Source organism: Crocodylus porosus, unplaced genomic scaffold (genome assembly GCF_001723895.1).
Source record: "Crocodylus porosus isolate Cpor-Errol unplaced genomic scaffold, CroPor_comp1, whole genome shotgun sequence".
Taxonomy (NCBI): Eukaryota; Metazoa; Chordata; order Crocodylia; family Crocodylidae; genus Crocodylus; species Crocodylus porosus.
Window position 1 is genome coordinate 50468020 of NW_017728931.1, and position 24731 is coordinate 50492750.

General features: G+C 43.5%; 1 protein-coding gene across 1 annotated transcript in view; it reads right to left on the bottom strand.

Moving 5' to 3' along the window:
* MYH9 (myosin heavy chain 9) overlaps positions 1 to 24731 on the bottom strand; it is a 90574-nt gene that overhangs the window by 61821 nt on the left and 4022 nt on the right. Inside the window, exon 2 of the mRNA XM_019544829.1 lies at positions 4523 to 4875. Coding sequence (XP_019400374.1) covers positions 4523 to 4855 — 333 coding nt within the window. The 5' untranslated portion in view covers positions 4856 to 4875. The remainder of the gene's footprint in view (positions 1 to 4522; positions 4876 to 24731) is intronic.

Here is a 24731-nt window from a genome sequence, read left to right on the forward strand (position 1 = left end):
AGAACTAGCCCATCTACGTGTGTGACAGTTGAAGGGAAGGAGTTCAGATATGCACACTGTGTGTTGACTATGGCTATCTGCATGTGGATATGTACACCTTTGTTCTAGTCAGACCTCAGAAGAAAATATGGCCAAAAGTTTTTTCTCTGTAAGAAGTGACTTCAGAATTAAGACCAGGAAGCTACTCTTTAAATAATGTACAAAAGCAGCTGAAACATCACTCAATGATCTTCTGAGGTACCTTTCAGCCCCTAACATCTATGCATCTACGAATCTATGAGAACCTACATGAGGTAGGTAAAGCTAGCTCCTTAGCACTGGCCTATTAAAGCAGAACAGGTATTAAGTGACACTGCTATTGCTGGATAACACTGCCAGACTTGAAAACATAGACTTATGACAGTGGTTTGTTAAGTTTTCTTGAGCTGATTTGGCTCTACCACACTAAACCCAGCAGACACTGCCTTTGGTTCTCCCACCACATCTGACACATCAGAGAGCAGACTGAGCTTTGACCACACTAGTACAACTTAGATACAAGAGCAGCCATAGTGGAGCATTGTTTCACCATCCCTGCCACCACCCTCCTTACAATCGGACATAGGTATGTGTTGACATTGGAACTGCAAAGGGACAGGTAATTTTTGCTGGAGATCTTAAAGAAGATGCTTTAGGCCAGAAGTTTTGTTGCTGTTTCTTTTGTTCATATCCATTTTTGCTCAAAGCCACTATGGCAGCTATGTGCATAGTGCAAGCAGAAATAAGCCAGAAGAGGATATGTCCTGTTTAGTCACTACCAATAAGGAGAACAGCATGTTTCCACACACTTCCTTGGCATGTTGTAAAGATGCTAATAAGTCAAGGAAGAAGAAATGTAACTTTCTTTCAGGTGAGAGGGGGCAAGTGGAAGAAAAAGCAAGTAATGTTGGAAGATTCAGCGCTGAAATTAAAAGCTAGTTGAAGCTGCATTCATACAGCTTCTTATAGTGCAGTGTTCCCTGATGAAATAGCCCTGTCTCTTTTTTCCAAGCAAGAATAGCCTAAAAAGCTCCAGCTGGAGAGAAGCAGTCAGCAGTACAGGGACAGCAGCAGTTTGAAACAAGAACATTTAGACTATCAAACCACGGAAGCAAAGAACAAGCTACTTCCTTCCCCCTCCCCTCCCAATACCTAAATATTGCCTTGCTGGCAGAACAGTCAAACTGAGACAAAGAGGTGCATGCAAGGGTGAGGTTAATTTTATCCTTTACATATCTGCATTCACAGAAGAGATCTAGTTGCACTGTGCCTGCTCCTTGCCTCTTCAAAAATTAAGTGCATTGGGAGAGTTGTGCCGCTCAGCAGTCCCAACACAGTGATCTCACTTGCTCCCCTATTCCAGTCTCATCTATGCCCCAAAGAGGCTGCCAGCCCTTTTGAGGATAACAAGGGTCACACCCAGTTTCTTGCACACATTTTAATACAGGAACTGAGCCCAAGTCTTTTGACTTGAGTGGTTAGCAAACCAAGGTGACAGACCAAACAGATTCTCCCCAATGCATGCCCATCAAGTGAACCTTGTTTCTTACAGCACTGCCTCTTATTGCAATTCTGAAATTAAACTTGACCAATGTTTTCAACTGATGCACAGGGCAGATGTGAATCTGGTTCCATTTTCAGTAGTAAATTCTCTCTGCAGGGCTAAGAGGAGTAGATCACGCATATTTGACTCCAGAAAGAACAAATTGGGAAGTAACAGATTTTCCCCAAGGTCTGTCAGCACTGCTAATGTGTCTGCTGAACTGGAACGGACAAAAGGTGCTAGGACTGGTGTTCTGCTCTGAACCTAGAAGGCACAAGAAGGATAAGCTAGATGAGCTAGACAAAATGTTTAAAGTATGGGGGAAGGGTTAAAGCAAAGCAAAGCTCAGTTCAGAGATGGAAGGCAGCTAGTTTAACCATCACAGTCCATCAGCCTGCTGTAAGCACTCTTCAGTGTGCGACACTGATTTGCAGTTAAGTTCCTGACCCGTCTGCCACTCCCTGCTCAAACATCTGATTCCTGCTGCAAGCCTAGCCTCAAGCTTTCCCAACCCCCTTCACAGGAAGGATAGGGAGAAACACCCTCCATGCATCTCAGAAAGAGAGCCCTACCAGCATGAAAGAGAAAGAGGAGCCAAGAACAAAGCTGAGTTGTGTTTATGACCTTTCCAGGCAACTTCATACCAGAGGTAGTTTGCCGTTATTCTCTTCCTCTCTAGAATTAGTGCCCAGCTACTGTCCAGTGCAACTGAAAGGATTTTAGCCCTTCATCCTAATCTCATGACTGAGGAGAATTGCTGGCCTGTCTGGTCAGCTCACTTCATAAGTGAGCAGAGTCCTGTTTTGGGCCAGACTGGCAGGACCATCTCTCTCAAAACAGCACGTTGCTAGGTTGGGTTTCCTTCTTCTACCCATTTTTAAACAAGTTATTCCATCCACCCCCCGTTTATTACACTCATGGATCACAGGGCTAACTCTCTGAAACAGAAAGGACATCTCACAAGACCTGTGAAATAGCCATCATAAAGCATATGATGGGATATATTTCCCATCCTTGTTTAAAACACACTTCCTACCATTAGCTGCAGATCCTGATAATGGCTTCCTATTCCAAATAATTTATCTAGAAGATGTAAGATCTATTTTAAACATTATCTGGTGACTTTATAAGGAAGGAGGAAGAGGGGAAAACATTACACACACACACACACACTCATTGCTCAGCAGTACAAAGTACCTCCAACCCCAAGTGTGAGGGTGTAAAGGGATGGAGGCAGCAGGGGTTACATACAAAAACCAACAACAGAATTATTCTGTAACCCAGAAAGACCCAGTGCAAGAGGTCCAATCTATCACCTCCCTCAGGTCCCCCCACACCAGGGACAGGTCATGGAGTTAGCAGAGAGGTTTAACATGAAGGCTGCACTTCAAGGTACTCCCCCTTACAAAAAAACCACACCCATTCTGTAGCAGGTGCTTGCCTGCCTTATTTTCCTGGAGGGTCATAAGTGGCCACAGAATCAGCCAGGAAAGAGCTGATTCTAGAGACACAGCCTGAGTGAGCTCCTGCCATGTGCTATCCAGGATGGGACCTTCATCTCCACTGGGGCTGCCAATCTAGTTTATGCCCTTTCACAGAAACTGGCTATTGAAGGGGGTATTTTTCTCTGGGTAATTAGGCAGCAGGCATCTAAATTATCCTATCAGAAGGATATTGTCAGAGCCAGACTCCTGACATTTGGAGATGTCAGATAAGGGAAATAAATGGAGAAGGATGTTGTGGAAAAGAAAACGGCAAATGTGTTTTTTCTGCATTCTTGGAACTATAGAAGATCTAGGTTGATTTTCTTCCAGGACTACAATGAGGGGGAGGTGAAGAGAGGTGTGCACACAGAACACTAAAGAATCCACTTTGTGCTTCTAAGAGATACTGAATGCCAGGATTTGCCAGTAAATGCCTCCTCTGTTGCCAGCCCTGACCACCGGTGCTGTAATTCTACAATGGCAAACAGGAACTAGTTTGGAGCCAAACAAAAATCGGAATCCGTCTCTTCAAAAGCAGTCACTGCATTGAACTGCTACATTAGTGTAGAGACAAAATCATCTTATGTCCCCAGAAGTCTCTGTTAAAGCTGAGGCTGTCAAGGATCAAACCTTGCATACCATCTGCTTGTTAAATGCAGAGCAGTCTGAACAGCAACTGCAGAATCAGTATAGATTCCAAATCTTTCTTCTCCAATTTAAGTGAGATTTCTATCCTGCCCTATCCAAAAGGCACAGAGCAGCTTTAGTGCACAAACAGATGTCCATGTAAGACCAACCCTTATACTTTATGACTCCAGATTATGTACAGATACCTTTGCCATTTCCAGGGAAGCAGGCCAATGACAGCATTGTGCTGTTCTTCTCCATTTCTTTTTTGGGGGGATGGGGGTGGGGTGGGGTGGAGAATGGGAAGAGAACCTGCCAGTTACATAGATTTCATTACAGATACATGTAGACAAAGGGCATTTGGTACTAGAGATTAGGACACACATTCTGAAAGTCTGAATCTCAGACAGAGATTAAAACTCCAGCCTGGCACTATGCTCCCTCCCATTGAGGTTCCAGACGTGGGAAAAAGGAAGCCAGATGTTAGGTATACATGACTGGGTTTTGTTCTTGTTTAGCTCAGTTTGGATCAGGCTTCCTGTTTACTGCTTTTCAGTGTCTCTTCTTTTTTAGCCAAAAGCGAGTTAATGGTATTCAAAACATGTTCTCCAAACAAAGACATCCAAATGCCAAAAAACCAAACATCTCCCCACAGCATTCTTTGAAGGCTTCACTCTAACTACAGGGATTGGCTTAGTTGAGGGAGAAAGTCCTGAGCATTGAGAGACAGAAGCAACAAAGGTTTTCCACAGGACAGCTTAGCATCAATGTGTGTATATGTTGGAGTTGGCTTCAGCATTTATGCCATTTGTCTGAGCTCAAAGGAAAAAAAAAAAGACTGTTTACTTACATAGATGAGCCCTGAGTAGTATCTCTCCTTCAAGTTGTGCAGTACAGAGGCCTCATTCAGGCAAGTCAGCTCTGCCATATCTTCCACTTTGGAGAACTTTGGTGGGTTCATTTTCTGGATGTCATCCTTGTTTACTTTTATTTTCTTCCCGTTCTCAGCCAGCTCCACTATGGCCTCATCGCCTGCTTCCTCCTTAACGCTGGCTGCCTCGAACCCATTCTTCTCCGATGGGACCCATACCAGCTTCTTGGCAGCCCAATCAGCCTGAGCCAGGGGGTTATTAATGAGGTTTTTGTCCACATAAAGATACTTATCAACATCTCTCTGAGCCATGATGGTTTATATCGAAGGACCTGTAAAAACAGCAACAACAATTGTTTTTAAAACTCAAGCCTTAGAGATAAAGTAAGCACTTGCTAAGAACCTTCCTTGAGTTCCTGGCCTTCCCCCACTTTAATTTTTCATCTACAATCTCAGGCATCTCATCAAGCTTTTCAGACAAGATGACAGGAAGAAATGTACACTTGAAACAATGAAAGCACTAAGCATTTAAAAACTATTATTTGTTAGAAAACAGAAAGTCACCAACTGGAGTCAAGGCTACAGGTGCCAGGTGTTTCCACCACAGCACCAAGAGCTGTAAGTATCAGGTAGCTAGTACAATAAATTTGAAGTAAGATTGGATTTCTAAGCTGATATCACCAAACACTAAACTGTGTGCATAACTCTAAAGTGTTTTAAAACCCCTTTTTGCTCTTTCCTCTCTTTCACCTCCACTCCAAAATCTTTGTGCAATTTCCGAGGTCACTGAAGGTACGTTAGACTACAAATATCCTGACTCGTTACAAATGCCACGTACTACCTAAGCTGACACGCAAGTGGCACTTTGTTTCCAGACTATTCCAAGATCAATTTAATAGCCTGGTTAACACCTGCACTTGATATTCCCTTAGCCAGATATGGGGTGACGGTGAGCCCAGAGGTCTGGCTTTACCTCAGTTTGTACTCATATCATCTTCAGAAGGAAAGCCCTCAGAGACACTGGTTCCAAATGCAGAAACCCTCTATTTAAGCAGCATCAAAAATATGATTGCTATAAAAACATGATACATCTTTATGAACACAGTTACAGAGCTGTGGTCCAGCAACGGAGAAGTTACAGAAAACTGCATCAGGAAATAACTGGGGGATTTCTAAGGAAGGCAGTTTGGATTTAATGGTTCTGATTTTGATGAAGCATCAGGTGCGTTTCTGCCAAAGACATTCTAGTTCATAAATTGGGTTTTCTGAAACAATTCTAGTGCTGCCTATCATTTACCCAAATAAACGGTATACATCTAGGCTCATTGGCCAAAAAAAAGGAACTAACTTCACAACAGCATTATCCTCCGGGATTTTGGCCACCAACACAGTCATTTAAGAGGCCCTTAACTCAGATTTTGATTTTGTACAAGTTCAATAACACTTTGTTCATCAAGCAAGAAGGAAGAAGAAAGGGAGGGAGAAGAATACATGCATGGACCATGCACGCAGCAGGAGCCTGTCAGCAAATGCAGTCACTCTGGTTTTCCTTGTAGACAGCTTCTAAACACTTGTTCGCATCTGGTATATGAACAAATCTGCAAAGCCAAATAGTCAAAAGTACTAGCGCAGCAATTTCCCCAGGGAAACAAAAGGTGTTGAATAGCTTCTGCAGTAAAGCCCCTAACCCCAAAAGTGAACCAGGATCAACAAAAAGCGTTGCATCTCTGTGTTAGCAAACACATGCAGTAGCTAGTGAGGTCTGGAAAAATGTCAGCTCTGACCAAAGCTGGATACTTAGGCTCAACCCACTCACTGGTTAAAACTTCCCCACATACATGCAAACAGTTAGCTGTACTAAACTTTGTACTAAATCCTGAACTCATTTCTGCTCTGCAGTGCAGAGGGGAGTTTTCACTGCTGTTGGAAAAAAAAAAAAAAAGGTCAACTTCACAAGTAACAGCATCACTTGGACTTGGAACTAAAGTACATCTCAGACCTTGCTGAAGATCTCAGAAGAGCAGACTCCTTATGCCTGAAGAAGGGTGCTTGTGCCCAAAAGTTTGCCAAGCATTTCTTTCCAACCACTCAGTTGGTCTAATAAAAGACATCACATCTACTCCAAGCAGCTTGCTAGCCAGAAATCTAACACTTTAGCGCCAAATACATGAAGATGCTGATGCCTCCCACCCCAGTGACCAAGATGGCAATTCCCTATAGTGCAGAAGCACTTCTCCATCCGTGTATTTTCACATTTTAAAAAAAGGTAAAGATCCGTATTCCAGTAGGCTCAGCCCCCTGAAGGATCTGGTTTCAGTAATGCTCCACAGTTTGAGAGCTACAAGCTCATGCTATAAAACACCCACTATGATCTGAGCCAAGAGATGCTGGTAAAAGACACAGAGCTCAGTCCAATTGAATTTCCTAGAACTAGTGAAGTGAAGCAGACATCCCAACTTGCTGCTCTGGTTCTGGAGAGGCCACAAACTAGAACTAACAGCAGAGGGAGCAAGATAATAGTCACTTTTTACACGTCACTGTTGGGGAGGACTCCAAGCGTTTACATTTGCCTGCTCACATCAATAGTGGGAATTCAAAAAAGCAGAAAGTTTTGCAGTACTCTTGCCTGACAAACAAATCCGAGGAGAGGACAACACACACAGCTGGGACTCAACCTTTCAGCCTATCCTTGCAACCAAGAACACTAGTACTACCAGGGAACTGCTATCAATGAAAAACTGGGTCAAATCACAGACATTAGGCAACAAAGGATTCAACCTGGTTTCCAAATTCTGGCGTTCAAAATACATGGAACGAGTTAAACTGAGGTCAAGTTTATTCAAGCCAAAAATGCAAGGAGTTAGGAGTGCACCAATAAAGATGTTCTTGGTGGATACCCATAGCTGATTATTAACCAGCCATATTCACTGATACCAATCCAATAACCAATATTAACTGTGGATTGAGTCATGCTGGGCTGGACAGCTCAGCTCTACCAGCCCTTCCTCATCCCAGTCACGTCTGCAGCATTCAGTACCTTTTACAGTGCCCGCCCTGGCCCCAGCCCAGTCCGTGCCAGCACGTGGGACACCGCAGAAGCTGCTCTGCTCCAGCCCAGCCTGCCGGTGACAGGATGGGGGTGTATGCAGGGTCACCCCAACTCACAGGAGAGAGTCCAGGTGTCAGGGGGACCTGGCCAGAAGGCATAATTATCAGAGAACGTTAAATCAGCTACAACAGCCCCCAAAAAACCCGATAGTTGATAATGTACATTTCCCTTTTATCAGTGCTAATCCAATAGGCAACTGATGTTTTAGCGCACCTCTACAGGGAATTAAAAACTATCTTGCTCTAAGAAAAATAGAGACTGTAGAATCACAAGCAGGGTCTTTGCAATCTGGTAATATTTTAGGCCCGATTTCTTCAGCAAAGCACCAAAGAAACTACCTACCACTGGCCAGATGCAAAGCTGAGTAACAGCTTTGGCAATCTCACGCTGGCTGGCCAGCACATGCCTATAGATGAGATCATCACCGAAACGCGGGCCTCTTTCATCCTGCTGTCAGACACTTATAGCACCAGACCACACTCCAAGACAAGTGGTCTCAGAGACTACAAAAGAAGTTGAAGAACAGACTGGTGATTCAGCCAGAAGTCCTGAGAACCTCAGACAGCTGTGGATATTTGCTGCAGGTCCTAAGCAAACCAAGGGGTTCAAGCAAAGAAAAAAGGGAACTTGAGTGTTCATTGTGCTCATGCTTGCATCAGGTTTGGCAAGGCAACAGCTGTACTCTACCCTCCATTACAGAGTTTCCTGTAAATGCTACTCCAAAGAGTTGCCTTTTTTGGCTATAATCAAGCAGGACACATCAAGGGCTGTGCACTTGAACTAAATTAGGATTCTTCAGGAAATGATGAAACTGAAAGTAACCAGCATAATCCAAGGAGCTTCACATACAGCCTGAAATACATATTCCTGACTCCTTTTCTACAGCTTGGAGATTCATTCCCCCTTCAAGACCAGGGCCAGGGGTAAAGATGAACACTTTTTGACTAGGAAATAAATGAGACCACAGGGAGTTTCCAAGACACACTCTCCCTACAGCACAGACCCTTTCATAGGATGTGAAGGCAGGCACAGCAAGGAGACTGCTCCAACCCCTTCCTTCAGCGACTCTTTTTCTTCTGTACATCATACACAGGAGCACTGAACTCATCAGGCAGTAAGGGCAAGAAAAGCTTGTCACACACAAGATGGTTATGATAGCTGCCTGGAGTTATGGGCCAGGAGGTATTATGGTATACTTCCAGTCTTACCCATCCCACCTCCCTCTCTAGTAACTGAGGTCATTCCAGGATGACTGCTTTCTCTTGTTTTCAGGGGTAGTTAAAGAATTGGGCCCACTAAAAGAGCCCTATCTTTTGTGCAATACAGAAGCTAAATCGGAAACCCAAAGCAGAAACAAAGGTGTTCCTGTGCTGCTGCTAAAATCATTGCAGGGATCAATGTTGTCTGTACCTCATATTTTAGGATAGCCTTCAAAACCATCTGTAAGCAGCATAAAGGACAATCTAGTTTGTTGTTTCAGCCCACTATTGATGTGCTCCAAGATGTTCCCTTCACCTGGGGCTTCACAGCTGTTAGGATTGGAAGGGACCTATTATATCATTGAGTCCGACTCCCTGCCCTGGGTGGGAATGAGTGGTGGGGTCAGATGGATATACACCTGGCTGGAGTCAATCTCCTTTTAAATACCTCCAAGGAAGGAGACAGCACCACCTCCCTTGGAAGTGTATTCCATATTTTGGCAACCCTCACTGTAAAGAATTGTTTCCTGATGTCCAATCTGAATTTTCTCTCTTCCAGTTTGTGGCCATTATTTCTAGTTCCCCCAGTGGGCACCCTGGTAAACATTGTATCCCCTATTTCTTGCTGCCCCCCGCCCCCCCATGATGAATTTAGCATCTATCAAAATAATGCAGATGCTCCTGCTGCTAGGGTTATTCAGCAGCCTTTTGCACTGAAGCAGCCAATGAGTCAGGGGGAGGGGGGAGTCACTGCAAGAACAATGCCATGGAAGAGCCCAGTTCAGTGAGAGATGTGATACCTAGCTACATTTTAAAGCTGGTAATGCTGAAGCATTCAGTGAGCTAAATGCCAAACCCTCATACACAGCTAAGCAAATAAGATTTGAAACTTAGAAGCACAACTACTGTGACACTTATGGCCAAACATTGATTTCACTTGCCTCAAATCCTATTTGCTATTGAAGTTCATGTGGTAAGTGCATGCAGAATTTACATCATGTTTAGAAACTGAGAGAAAAAAAAAAAATCAATATGTGCGCTGAGCAGGTAACCCCAGGTTGTGGGAAATGCACCAACTGGAAGCTGGAACAAATTTGGAAGTAGTTTGTTTGCTCAATGGTTTATGTTTTGAGTATAAAAGATGATGCAACACGTGGATATTTATCTTTACGCGAGTCCTGGGATAATTGCCATCATTCTTCTTGCTGCAACATCATCTTATAGGAAAGGTAAAATGTGTCAGGATCATCCTCTTTTCAGCATTTAGAAGTCTCCTTCCTAGTATTGTTTTCACAAATGATGCACAAGGAAATGGAATGTTACGCATCTCTTAACCCAGTTGTTCCCAGACTGCAGCCCATGGTAGTCTGGAGAGCTGACTGGTCAAATGTTGCTTCCTTTCTCTTACCCAGGTGCCAAATTCCATTGAGGAAAAAAAACAAAAAACAAAAAGCTGAACACATGCCTTTCCCATATAAGTAACTGTATAATTACCACAAGGATGTCATGCTGTTGTAGAGGAAAGGGAAGTGGTCTGCAGAGTCATGGAATAGAAGGGAGGCGCCCACAAGATATTTATTAATATGCTGTCCAAACTTTACCAAAAAAGTTTGAGAACCCCTGATGTCCATCTTTCTCTCCAGATTCTTCTGTGATGAATGAACTAAACATTGGTTTTCAGTTAAGACATTAGCTATCCCCTACAGAGCCAGGAGGAAGCATGCATACGTGCCTCAAATTGCCCCAAAGAAAAAAAAAAAACAACACAGCCTTTAACTGGCTTTAGTCTTGCTGCACATGTACAGCTCTGTGGCTCATGAATTAAAAGGTTCTCCTTCCCACATCTCTTTCCTGCAGGGTGGCTGCTAAGTGCCCATAAGATTGCTCAAAGCACCTTTGGCGACCTGAAAAAACAATCTAATATGTGCCCCTTCGCTGAACATGTTTCCTTTAGCTTTCAGTATTAGGGACTGTTTTGAGACTCTTAAAAGAATAGGAGCAATCCTGTTTGCAATTTAATTTTCCAGAACAATTTGTATTATTTCCACATCCCCCTCCTCCCCTTCAGCCCCATGTTTACTCTGTCAGCAGCCACAGAACTGTTATTTCTGGGACTGAGCCACTGCTCAATGAGATGGCCTTGAACTACACTGATCAACAGCAACCATCTAGGTGGAGACAAATGCTGAAACCAAGTGAAAAATACTCAAGAAGGGCGAACACCAGCAGGAGTTTTACCATCCGATTTACCGTAGGGCTCAAATGAATGCTGATTAGACCATTAATAGCCTGGACATCCTTCCAAAATGCTGCAAGACCTTCCTATTTGGGCAGGCATTTAGTCGACAGAGCTAGGCTGGGATATTATTTTGGGGAATCGCCGTTTTATCTGTATACTTTAGCTGCCTTTCAATTTGTTTTGTTCTCTTGTTTGTTCTCCTGTTTTAAAAGTTATTTTGTTCTCCTCCTCAAGTGTTTCTTGGAAAGAGAAGCATATAAAACAAATACAAGTACATAGTATTAAGCCAGGAGATTTGCTGGTTTGAACTTTGCAGGCCGTCACTAACCGAGGATCACAGGCCAGTCCCACAGGTTTTAGGACAATTTCTGGGGGAAAGGAATTACTGCAAGGGCACAGAACAGTACGTCCTTATCAATAATTTTTATCTTGACAGGGTCCTCTGCTTGTGAGGTGCTAGGGTAATAGGGGATATAAAATACTTGGACAGAAACACAACGTACCCTCCGAAACAGCTCACTGTGACGGAACTTAGATGTATGCTTGGTAGTCTGCATGAGGAAAGGAAGATGTAGAGGTGATTTTTCTGGAAGCTTACTTTTATTAAATTTAATAGTGTCTTGCTGCTTGGATAAAAAAAGGCTCATCTTTAATTTCCACGGGAAATGATCCTTGACACAAGATGCGTCTAGAGGCTTTTGTGCTAGTGTTACAGAAAAAGGATCAAGGAGAGAAGGAGAATGAGTGTTAGTTCTTTTCTCTTTTTTAAAAATTTTTAAAGGTGAGCAGCAAGCTGTGTAAATCCACAGACTCCCTTTAAAAACGTGAATGGCACCAATTAGAGCTGTTCAAATATTTGAAGAGGAGTGGCTCACCTGTCCTTTTTTGAATGAGCCTACAAACTATCCTGCTGTAACAGCGTTCTAAGTGCATTGGCTCAGGACTGTCTGAGAAGAACAAAATCCAGGTTTTGTTGACAAGACAAAATTCTGCCCTGCAGAACTGGAGTGTAACTGGTCAACCAAAGTACAGCTCTGATCGCTGCTAAAAATCTCCTCCTCAATGGAAAACCTGAATTATTTGCTTATTTGGAGTGTTTAAACAATCTGACCTTGAAAAGAGAGTCTGGCTGATCTGAAATGACATACATCAACAGTGCACACAGGCAAGAAGCCCTGTTCCAGACTCTGATCTAAGCAGCCTAATTTTTTTGGCTTAATTTTGCTAACTGAATGATTTCTTTTCTTATTTGCAGTAGTAAATGTATTGAGCATAGGTTTACTAAAAAAAAAAAAAATCACAGAAAGATAGCTATACTTAAGAAATTTAATTACATAGCAACCGCCACCTAACTAGAACGTACGGTAGGTGGGTTTGAGGTAGCAAAACTCTTTAAGAATAACTTGTGACTATCAACCAGTGATGGCAACTTATTGCCAATGCGCACCTTCCCAAGGTTATTGAAAAGCCTCAGCTCCCTATGACGGATTAATCCAGACAAAGGCCTCAGGATTGGATACATCAAGATGTCTAGAGAAGGAACAATACACAAAGAGTTGCCCCTGCCCACGAGAGACAATAAAGTCCTGGTTGCCACTGGAGAACCAGTTGGTTGCAGCAAAACCTGAAATATCAAAATTTGCTATGATAAAATACAGTAATTCTCAGCTAGAGTGCCATGACACCTCAGGGTGCCTTAAGATTCTTTCAAGGGTGAACACAATGTTAGCACTATTAGGTGTGCAAACATAATTCACAAGATATACTCCGAGATTTCAAATAGGAACCCACAATATTTAAAACATTTTGACCTCTTGTGGCCTTTCCAAGTTCTTTGCAACAGAAGAATTGCTCTATTTTTCCTTTCTGTAATCAAAAAGCAAGTCAAAACTAAGAGCTGGTATGTTCCAAGGGCTGCCTTGAATCTAAAAAGAGAGTGAGAACTACTACAGTAAATCAGACGTAGGATGCTGAACATCTCATATGGTGTTCGTAGCCAACTGAGTGATAGAGATGAAACCATGGGGAAAAGTGGATGTACACACAGCTGGAAAGCCAAATTTAAAGAGCAGTAGTTATCACTGAAACTAGACGGATGTATTAAAGGGGAGGTTCCACAGGATATTCTCCTGGCTCTGGCATTCTTCAATATTTTTATAAATTAGAACAGAAAATGAGGGTTGGAAGGGGCCCCAGGAGGTCAGCTAGTCCAACCCCTTGCTCAAAGCAGGACCAGCCCAAACTATATCATCCTAGCCAAGGATCTGTCTACCCAGGTCTTAAAAACCTTCAAGGGTAGAGAGTCCACAACCTCTCTAGGTAACTTGTTCCAGTGCTTCACTACCCCACTAGTTTTGCCTACTATTTAACCTTAACCTCCCTTGCTGCAACTTGAGATAGCTGCTCCTTGTTCTGTCATTTGCCACCACTGAAAAGAGTCGAGCTGTGTCCTCTCTGGAAGCACCATTCAGGTAGCTGAAGGCTGCTATTAAATCCCCCTCTTGGTCTTCTCTTCTGTTCAGCTCCTTCAGCCTCTCCTCATGAGACATATGCCCCAGCCCCCAAACCATTTTTGCTGCTCTCCACTAGACTCTCTCCAATTTGTCCACATCCTTTCTGTAGCGGGGGCCCCAAAACTGAACACAGTACTCCAGATGTGGCTTCAGCAGTCCTGAATAGAGGGGAATAATCACTTCCCTTGACCTGCTGGCAACACATCTACCAATGCAGCCCAGTATGCTGTTAGCTTTCTTCACAAGGGCACACTGTTGGCTCATACTCAGTTTATTGTCCACTGTAATCCCCAGGTCCTTTTCTGCAGAGCTGCTCCTCAGCCATTTGATCCCCAGCCTGTAGCACTGCATGGGATTGTTCTAAGTGCAGGAATTTGCACTCACTTGTCCTTGCTGAACCTCAGGAGATTTCTTTTGGTCCGATCCTCCAGTTTATCTATCCTATTTTGTAATGCCATCATAAACCAGACTGCACCATGACCTGTGTTTAATGGATGTTTTGTTCCCCGCTCTGAATGTTTGAGAATTACTTGGATGATTAATAGTAACTACACTTAAAAGTTTACAAACTACACCAAACTAGAAAAGGTTGCAAGCACTTAAGACGACAGGATTAGAATCAGAATTCAACTGAGTCAATATAAATCACTGATTTAAATCAGCAAGTCATAAGCCTCATGTATTTTTTTTTCAATCAACTTTCCCACTGTATATTTTGTTGGTTTTTAAAAGAAAGGTCTATTTTGTTGGTTGATATAACAACTAAAACATGTTGATTTACAATTAAATACAGTTTTAAAGTAGATTTGGTACAAGCATTTCCTAAGTCTACAAACCAGGTGTATAACAATCCATGCTTTCTGCTATTGTGATCCCTGGCTTCGCATGCTGCAGTACTGTAGTTTAAAAAGACATGGACTGAGCACTTGAAAAGTTCATGCTTACATTTCTGTATGTAATGCAAATGGACTAAGAAAGGCCATTTAACTGAAATACCCAGAACTATTCAGAAGCAAGGGGGTAGTAGTTACTGAGCAGATGGTTGTTTTTCCATGAGCTAAAGAATAAACCTACCTAACAGGTGCAGAATCACAAATATTCATAATCTGAGAGTTAAGGTACACACAGCTTAAGAAGAGAAAATAAAACAGGAGTCTGATAACATCCAGGTGGGTTCAAGGAATACACATGATCATATCCGAGTATCTGCTGGGAGTCAAGAGGCCAGGTTCCAACATCCATGATGACTTAACTAATATTTGCATCCAGTAGTATAGTCCCTGCATAGGAGACACATGGCGGAAGGAAGTGGGGGCGAGGGCACATGCCCTCACAGATTTCTGTGCTGATGATGGGGCTTGGGGTGTGAGGCTGCAGTCCAGCAGGAGCTAGGGCCTGGCAGCAGTATGGAGTTGTAAGTGTTGATGGGAGGAGGGGGTGGGGAGGACACATGTCATGTATGAGTCCCTGCATCCCTTGCAGAGTCAAGGCTCCAATACAGTGGTCACTAACCAGTGGATCTCAATCCACTGGTAAGATCTTGGAGCCTCTTGCAGTAGATCGTGGAGCCTACCCAAAGCTGGGGTTGGGGGCTGAGTGCCCGCATGCATACACGTGCACACCCCAGCCCAGTAGGGCAGTCCATGGAGGAGGGAAGAGGAGCAGGCTAGACAGAGGCCCCTGCAGTGGGGGGCAGTGCAGCAGAGGCAGGAGCAGGGGTAAGTTTAGTGAGGCCCCAGCTGGATGGGACTTACCTGCTGGGGAGGTGCACCCCCCAAATAATTTTTTCCTCCCTCTGCCTCAAACTCTCCCCCTCCTCCCCTCAGACTCACCTGCTGGACCACGGGCAGGAGGAGAGAAGGGGTGGTGAAGAGTGGTGTGAGTGTACAGTAGATCTCGGGTTGCTTTTAAATGCCAAAACTGATCTCCTACTTTAAAAAGTTGGAGACCACTGGACTAATACATAAAATTGTGGCAAAATTTTAAAGCTTGACCTCAGATTGTACATATGAATGAGGGGGTAAAACAAAAAAGAATCAGTCTTTCACTCCAGAGTTTTTTGTAGAGACTCATCGACTCAACGCATTTTATTTAAATGATTTTAACAGATCACAATAAAATGTATACCTTAGCCTATGCTGTATTAAAGTTTAATTAAATTAATGCTAAAATTAAAGTTTAATTTTAAGCTGTTTTACTTTGAAAAAAGGGAAATAATTATAGTTTAAATAAAAACTTTTTAAAATCAATTTTAAATAAAAAAAATCCAATTTATATTAAAAAAATCTCATTTTTCCTTTAAAAAAAAATCATTGATTTTTATCTACCCTGATTGGAATTCAACATGACCAAGGCAAACCAGAAAAAGAAGAAGAAATAATAAAATGCAATTCAATAACGAGAACATGCAAAATACTACACTTTGGTAGGAATAATCAATTGTACAAATACAAACTGGGGAATGACAGGCTGGGCAACTGCTATGCAGGAGAGGATCTAGGGCCTATAGTGAATCACAAACGAAATACAAATCAATGTTGTATTGGGGAGTTGGGGGGCAGGGAGACAAACTCTACTAGAAGGTACAGGATACAAATGTGTCAGTTGTAAGACATGCAAAGTAATCCTTCCACTATGATTCACACTGACAAAGCCTCAGCAGTATCCACTTTTAGATGCCACACTTCAAGAAAGATGTAGACCGGGGTAGGCAACCCCTGGCACGGGTGCCAGAGCACAGCACACACACCTCAGGGTGGACAGCGGGGAAGAGGCCAGGGCTGCACTGCCACAACAAGGATCAGGCCCCTTGTGGCTCCTCCATCGTCCGCCCCTAGCACATCAACATCTTACAAGTTGAGGTTGCAGGTATTTTTGCCATTGTGCCCAAAAACCCTGCTGACCCCTGATGTAGACCAACTGGAGAGCCCAGAAAAGATGAACAAAAGTGATCAGAAGTCTAGAAAGCATGATCTGTGAGGAAAGCTGGAAAGAACTGGGTTTGCTTAGTCTAAAAAAAAGACCACATGATAACAGTCTCCAAACATGTAAAAGGATGCTATGAAAAGACAAGTTGTTCGCCACACCCAATGGGGAAAGGCCAATTAGTAATGGGCTTAAACTACACCAAGGGACAGCACGGGTCAGCCTTTTTTAGCCAGCATTTCACATTTAAGTCCAATGTATAATACACAGTGCCACTCTAATAAATCAGCCACCACTGCTGCCCAGTGCCTCTGAATCCCATCACCAATGTGATGTGGCAACACCAAATTTGGCAGCACCTACTCCTGCACTTCCCTTGGGCCCAAACTCTCAAGCCGGCACCAAACCCAACCTCTCAACCCCTCCCCCAAATGCCACTCCAACTCCCATTGCCAACGCCCCTTCAGCTCAACACCTAGAGCTCATGTGCCAGACATACTGGCCTCCCATACCACTAGTAGCACACATGCAGCAGGTTAGTTACCACTGGGTTAGATGCTAGGAGAAAGTTTTCTAACTGTAATGATAACAAGGCACTGAAATAATCAAGATGTAGTTGCTCCTACCTTGGTGTGGGAAGGAGTGCAGGGGGAGAGTGGTGGACAAGACGGCCTCTCTAGGTCCCTTCCAGCCCTGTAATCCTATGCCTGATACTGGAGACAAAGCCAAAAATCATAACTCGCTGCCCCCATTACGTAATGCTGACCACCACAGCAGGGGTCGAGGCAGGCATTTCATCCCGATACTCCTTAGACTGAATGATACTGAACTATGCTCATCTTCCAATCGAGGGAGTTGTCCCATTCTTCCCAGCTGAGCTTTTACTTAAGATTCATAGTAGTCATTACTGGTGTTCCCTTCCTTTCTAGCTACATCCTGACTCATACAAAGACAGAGCAATTTCACAACTGGAATGCAGACGGCTGGCAGTTATTGTTGCAAATTCATTTTGATTGTATTATTGCCCAGACTTGCAAGCTGCCACATTTAATCGACTGTAAATTAAGGCAGGGGTTCCCAAACTGTGGGACGCATATCCCTGGGGGTAGGCAAGACATCTCGGGGGGGGGGGGGTGGTACATGCAGAAGAAATTGTGTAATGGTGGATTTAATTTGCATTATAAACAGCAATTGGCATTTAAAAGGTTAAAAATATAAAATTCATGCTGGGAGGGGTACCTGGGCAGCTGGTAAACCTGGAAGGGAGTACGCAATAAGAAAAAGTTTGGGAACCTCTGAATTAAGGCATATCCAGCATTAGAGTGCCCTCCTCCTACAGAGGTCCCTCAGAAAGAAAGCAACAAGGAATGTGTGTGTTCAACACGGTATATAGTTAGCACTTAATACACACACGTGAATTGGCCTATGACTAAGATAAGCACAAATGGGAGAGAAAGAAAGAAGAGAAAGAAAGAGCGAACTGAAAGGGACTTTTTGCCTTAGGAGGTTTTATCTTTATAGGTCTCCAGCTTGGCAAATGCAAGGTAAATGCTTCTACATGACCACCCAGACAAGTCTCTTAGTCTAATCCCAAACATAATCTGGTAACTCCAGGAAGCAGAACTCCCATACTCTAGCATAGAGTCCACCACTCTTGATTTACGATACTGGAGCTTTCAGTGGCAAATCCTAAGAACCACAAAGTACAATGAATGGTAAGACTACGATTACAAATTAAAAATGGGTGCTTGCAACAGTTGCCTTGCCTGCCATCAGAAACTAAATGCTATTGGAACAAGGCTCTCTCCACGCTGGAATCAGGTGATGCAGAGACAGCATGACCAAACATACCCAAACTAGCATTACAGGGGCGGCTCAACCCTTGGTCTGAGAGCCAGATCAGGCCCCCAGGACTGGACTCCCACAAGTCTGAGGAACTCTGCAGGCTATGGCCCTGTGCACTAGATCAGGCCCACCTGGCCCCATGCCACTCACCTGGCCCTGTGGGGGCCGAAACATGGAGCGCTACTGGTTTAAAATCACTCAGGTAACGATGCAGTGGCACGGGCATCAACATGGGCTGTAAAACACAGGCACATACATGCTCCAGTGGCTTCACTGCTAAAGCTACCAGAGCTAACTAAATTACAGCTAATGAGGCCAGGCCGACAAATGCAGCAAAAATCGCACCTCCTGCCTGCAGGAAGACCAACCCTGTGAACTGCATTGTGTCTCTGGGTATCGAGCCTAACGAGGCTTTACAGACACTGGAAAAACCAACTGCTGCTCCCAGGGGAGGTGCACCCTTGTGTTGAATTCAAGTTCAATTTTTAGAACAGCAAATGTCGCCTGGCGGCCTCCCAACACCGTTTGCTTGGAATATGTATTCCAAGTTTATAATCCTGCATAATATCCTTTCTGCAACTGTTGTTTCTCATTAATGCATGTACAGTACATGCCTTCTCAGCAGAGGAGAGAATTCCTCTCCCGGAGACAGCATGCCCACAAGGAAAACATTCCAGGGGGAGAGCACATTCTTCGTGACCACTCACTGGAGTAATCCCACTTAAGGAGACAGCAGCAGTTTAGAAAGCTGCAGCCCATCCCTGCCGCTCAAGCTGTTTTGCTGGAAGACTTGCCCCAGGAGACTGTGAGCTGCAAGAGTTTTGATCAGATATGCAGAATTCCTCAGGGACACTCCATCAGAAGGAGGAAGGGTTTTTTCAGCGTTTTAGTTCATACTCCTTATCTTAAGGTCACTTCCCATCTCTTCCCTAACACACTGCCTTTAGGTTAATAAGACAGTCTTAGACCTAATCCAGTCAGGGTTTTCGGGGTGCTTCAAAAGAATAAAAGAAATTCTCCTAGGGCTTGCAGTCCTCTAAAAGGTATATTGTTTCCTTGTGTTACAGGACACAGTGGGAGCTGAGTTTTAGTTCTTGCTTCCAACTAGGGTACAATATCATACCAGAAAAAGAGAGATTACAGCCATAAACAGGCAAGCTTCTTTGGGTAGATGTGAAATCTTTTATTAGACCAGTGGAGTAGCTGGGAAATAGCTTTTTGCAAGCTTTCAGGCATAAATCACCCTTCTTCAGGCACGGTGAGTCTCTGTTGTTCTGAGATCTCCAAGAAATGAAAGAAGCCATAAAGAGTCATTCTTGTTTTCACATCGAGCAACTGGATGGGACAGTCACATTGGAGAACTTGCCTCTCAAATCAATAATTTATACATTTGTATTTTCTGTCAATAGAGGAAAGAAAGCAGGCACATATAAAAGATTCTTTTTCCAAGTAGCTCAGATGGATCATTGATAGAATCTGCATAGCATGACAAAAACCACAGTGAAGATAAGGCCTGGTTAGGGGCTTCAGTTTTGATTTCCAACAACCAGTTCATATGCAAACAGTCAGTGGGAGACTACCTTTTGAAAGCAGAAGTAACCACCAAAGGGGTCTCTGGCCCTTTCTGGCCAAGGAAACAACCACAGTAGTTTCCAATGAGGCTATGGTGAAAACCATCTCATCATCTATACATACCAAGTTCATGATGGAGGTCAAGACTCTTAAATATACTTACTGTAATCACAATAATCCAACACAAAGGCCTTACATGCCTCCCTGCATACTTACTTATCCATCTCCCTACAGGTATGGGAACACTTGGCCATTTTTATTTCATTTTTCTACGTTAAGACTTTCCTTGCTCACTGCACCCTTCCCTGCCTACTTCATATTTCTAATGAAATTTCTTCTCTCCCCACCTCATCTCTTGCTACATACTCTGTGTCAAATATGTTCTTGCTAAAAGAAAAGAAAAAAGAAAAGAAAAAGGATAAACTATGCATATAATAAGCATCGCTTGATCTTTTAGAATTTCAGAAATTGTCTAATATATAAAAGTGCACTGGTCCGCATCAGATCGGCACCAATAACAGGTAAATTAGCATTATTAGCAATCGGCTTTTCTTGGCCGATAATGTCATTGATAAATGCTGTATGCATACACGCAGCCACAGCACGCATGTGGCCAGGAATGCCACCCAACAGCTTGGAGAGCAGTGTCCAGCTGCTAAGTCTTTGGGGGGCAGATCAAGGCCCCCATGGTGAGGGAGGGAGTAGGGCAAGCACTAGTCAGCCAGGGCAGTGAATGTGACCCCGAGGCAGAGTGCAGGGCGGAGCTGTGGTGCCTGCAGTGCAGGCAGGTCATCCAGGGGGCATCTCCCCGCAGCTGCACGCACCCTCAGGCTTTCTCCCCCCCCCGATTTGTGCACGGGGTGAGTGACCTGCAGCAGTGGCGGCACTGGGAGGGGTGGCTACGGGGGGTGGGGGTTGCCATAGCTCCACAACCCCCCTACTGCCTCTGTCACCTGCCCTACCCCCACCCTCCATAAGTGCAGCCCCATCTCTGGGAAGAGGCCAGCACAGTCTCTGGGCCACAAGCCCACAGCAGGCAGCCCACCCTCACCCTGCACACAAAACCAGGGAGGCACATGCCCCCCATTCCACCCCCGGGGGGGTACGCAGCAGCAGTGAGCCACCCCCTCCCCATCAACACCCCCATATGAGCTGCCTACAGCTCTGCCCTGCAAACCCGGGTCTCATTCACTGCCCAGCAGCTGCCGCAGTCCCTGCACCACGGGGGCCTCTCTCTGCTTCATGTCCATGCCCCTTCCCCCCCACAGACTTAATGGCAGGAGGCTGCTTTCCAAGTTGCCAGGATGCATTCCTGTAAAGCAGCTACTGGACCAGTATTGGCCAATATGACTAGTTAGTAATTGGCGATTGGGATCAGCCAATAACATCTTTATCGGTGCACCCCAAGTCTAATACCTTCCACTTGAAGGAGGATATTCTCTAGCATTCCTCAATGCTTGAGAACAATTCACATGGAGAAAAGCATTTTTGTCACTCCTCTGCCTCCTTTAGCTGATGAGTGCCTTGAAGCAAAGACTTGACACTAGTCCAGGCATGCTCAACCTCCAGCCTGTGGGCTAGCTGCAGCTTGCAGAGCCATGTCATCTGGGCTGTGGGTCTCCTCACAGGTCTGGAAACTTTGCAGTCAGTAAGCAATAGCAGTGTTAATTGCTGCTCTCCCAATTCCAAATTCCTGGACCCACAGGGAAGCCCTACATGTCAGATGACAGCCTGGTGTGCTAGATCATACTGGACACAGGTGAGAGGCTGAGCCAATGTGCCAGATTACAACCGCAGGCACATCCTACACTAGACCCAGCATGCGAACCAACGGCGTGCCCGAATCATGGGGCCAAATAAGTTGAGAACCACTGATTTAGTCTAACTCACCTGTGTTCTAGCCGCTCATAGTGCTAAAGTAAGATGAGCAATGTTATTTAAACAGAGTAACAGATATTTTATAGTGCTTGCTGTACATTATGTATGCCAACTGCAAGCTCAGGTACACCTGCACAAAAACCTCTAGGTCATGGAGGTATATAAATATTTCAGTTTGCAAAACCAGTTCAAGCTTTTATGATCTGCTATTAAATGTACATGATGTAATATAACCTGCTGAACAGAAGATTGATTAAAAACAACAAAATCAAAAACAACCCAATATCAAATGCTATCAAAATGAAATTTTACTTTCCATTTACTCTTAAGTCATTTTCTTAAAGGCAAAGTTGATTTTCATGATGATTTCCTACTAAATATAACTTTTACATTAATTCTGCAAATTCCTGGTTAGCAGAAGTGCCAATGCATCTAGGCACATCTCCTTTAATGTTATACATCTTAATATTCATTTATCCAGATCTTCTTTCTATTTTAGAAAAAATGATGAACAATGCCTTTTCTAATTACTAAATCATTTACTTGCAATTTGTGTTAAGCTGTATTCAGATGGACCTGGAATTCATTAAATTATACCCAACACGATCACAAAACATTTATTGAAACAGTTTGAATAAATGTTAGTGAATTGAACCAACTGTTCAAGCCTTTAGAACTCCTGGATCTCATCCTCTTGGACTTCATCTTCATTGACAGATTGAAGACCTACACAAGCTTTCCTGATTTTAACTGCCAACTGTTTTCTCAACCTTGAATGATCTAATCAGAACCGAAAGAAAGAAAATATTTTCTCCATCTGCAAAATATGTTCTCCAAAGCATTTTTAGCAGTTTAACAAGACTAGTTCCGGACATTTGGCTAGCAACTGCCTCCAATTCAGCAGTTAGACTCTAAAAAAAAGTAAGTTTGGTAGCAATCACTTATATTAAACAAACTAGTTTAAGATTTAATATATGTTGCCAGCATAAAGAGATTAAAAAAAATAAGAAGAATCATGTGTCCAATTTAAATTTGGAAAGAGCCTAGTTATTAAATAAAATTTAATTTTCAAAAGTTACTGAATTTTAATCCAACCCAGACACAAGGCTATTAAGACCCATATGTGAAAGTTGTTATGCAGATATGAGGATTAACAGCCTCATCTCTCTCTCTCTCATCCTAAACATCTGAGAAATAAGTAATTGTCTATAAACTGGTGTAACTTCATATTTGTGAGAGTTTAACAAACAACTTTAAATTACATTTCAGAGGGCAAAACTAAAACTCCACAATCATGTTTCAAAGGCTGCTGTAGAAAGTCAGTTCAGCGACTCCAAACTACTCACAAAGCAGCACCCAGCATACCACTAAAACCAGTCAGACTGGCTAAAGAAAGTATCCCTTGTTCAGGCATAAGTGGCCTGCGCTCAAGAAGTCAAACCACTTAAGTCTCCTGCACCTATCTTCTGATGCACCTTGGGTCTTTACCCAAAGATAGGTACAATACAATTTAAAGACTGGCTGGAGTAATAAGGCTATTAAGTCTCAACGAAGCAAGCCACGACAAGAGCGTACGTTAATCTTAGATTGAACAGGAAATTGCCCGATAGACCACAGTGGCATTTTGAGTGTCAGAATGCCTGAAATTGGCAACGCTAAATTGTAAGTTGCCTCTAAACTAAAGAATTCTCTTTCCTCAGCACGCCGAATATCTGTTTTGCATGCATTCAAATGAGACCTGCAGTTCCTGTGTCTCAACATACATCAGAACGCATTTCCTACCGAGCTGCTCAGTAAAATGGTAGCTCTCGATAGGTAGCAGTATTCAGAATTATAAAGATCCTCCCATGCTCTTAAGATCCCACAACACATCGTTCATTAATTTCAGTTTATTAAAGGCACTCTAAGCAGCTCTCAACTCTCCTTTAGAAGAACAGCTATGTACATTATAAAGGGGGGGACACACTCCACCCTACAGTGCTTTTAAAAGAAAGATGAATCTTTTATCCTACGTGCACAGCTAGAGGAAACACAAAGCTCATGGGAATTCATGGAGTAATGGGCAGAGTACGCAAGTCCATATTATATGTTACCTCTCTTCATCCAACATTAATGCATGTACACTGCCTGTCCACACGGCAAATTCAAACTAACCTGGACATACTAATCCAAAATATTGTTTCCAACTTTGGGTACTTAGACAATGAAGATGACAGGGTATGAAGCATAAATAACCATCTCCTGATATAACTGATAATTACATTAATCCTTGTGTCATTAATGAAAAGTTACTAAGCCTGTTGTTTCTCTTTAAGGATGCTCAAGAAAGCAGTGTGCTGCCTGCAATAGTAACAGTTTAACAAGGAGGGACTGAAAGCAGGGACCTTGGGTGCGCAGCAGAAGGAATCTGGGAAGGCATCAACTCAGGCACGGAGAGGCCGCCAGTATTCTACGAAAGCTACATGAAACAATGTTGAAAAGATTACTGTTTTGGGAACTCAGCGCAATTTCCCAGACACTAAAAGAAAGTCTGCATGAAAGGAAGAAGCCATAATTAAACGTGGACCAGAAATTAACACAATCCTGGAGTTAACGTACTCCACTTGCCAGGACAAATCCGGCTGCAATAACGTCCAGGGGCTGCATTTGTATTGCTGTCTCAGGGCACACTATTTGAACCAAGTTAGTTGTTTCCACGTGCTTTTGCATCAGAAAACTGAATCAGTCCCACTGGCTGGTGTGCTAAGACTGAAAAATACTTGTGATGCAAAGTCACCCCAAAAATCACCATGCAGCTAAATTGATTGCTAATACAAAACAATGTTGCCGCAGGCAATCCTGCGCTCTTATAGTTTTGTCCTAAACCACAAGACGTTACCAAGATGGCACGTGAGGCATGACAAATTTC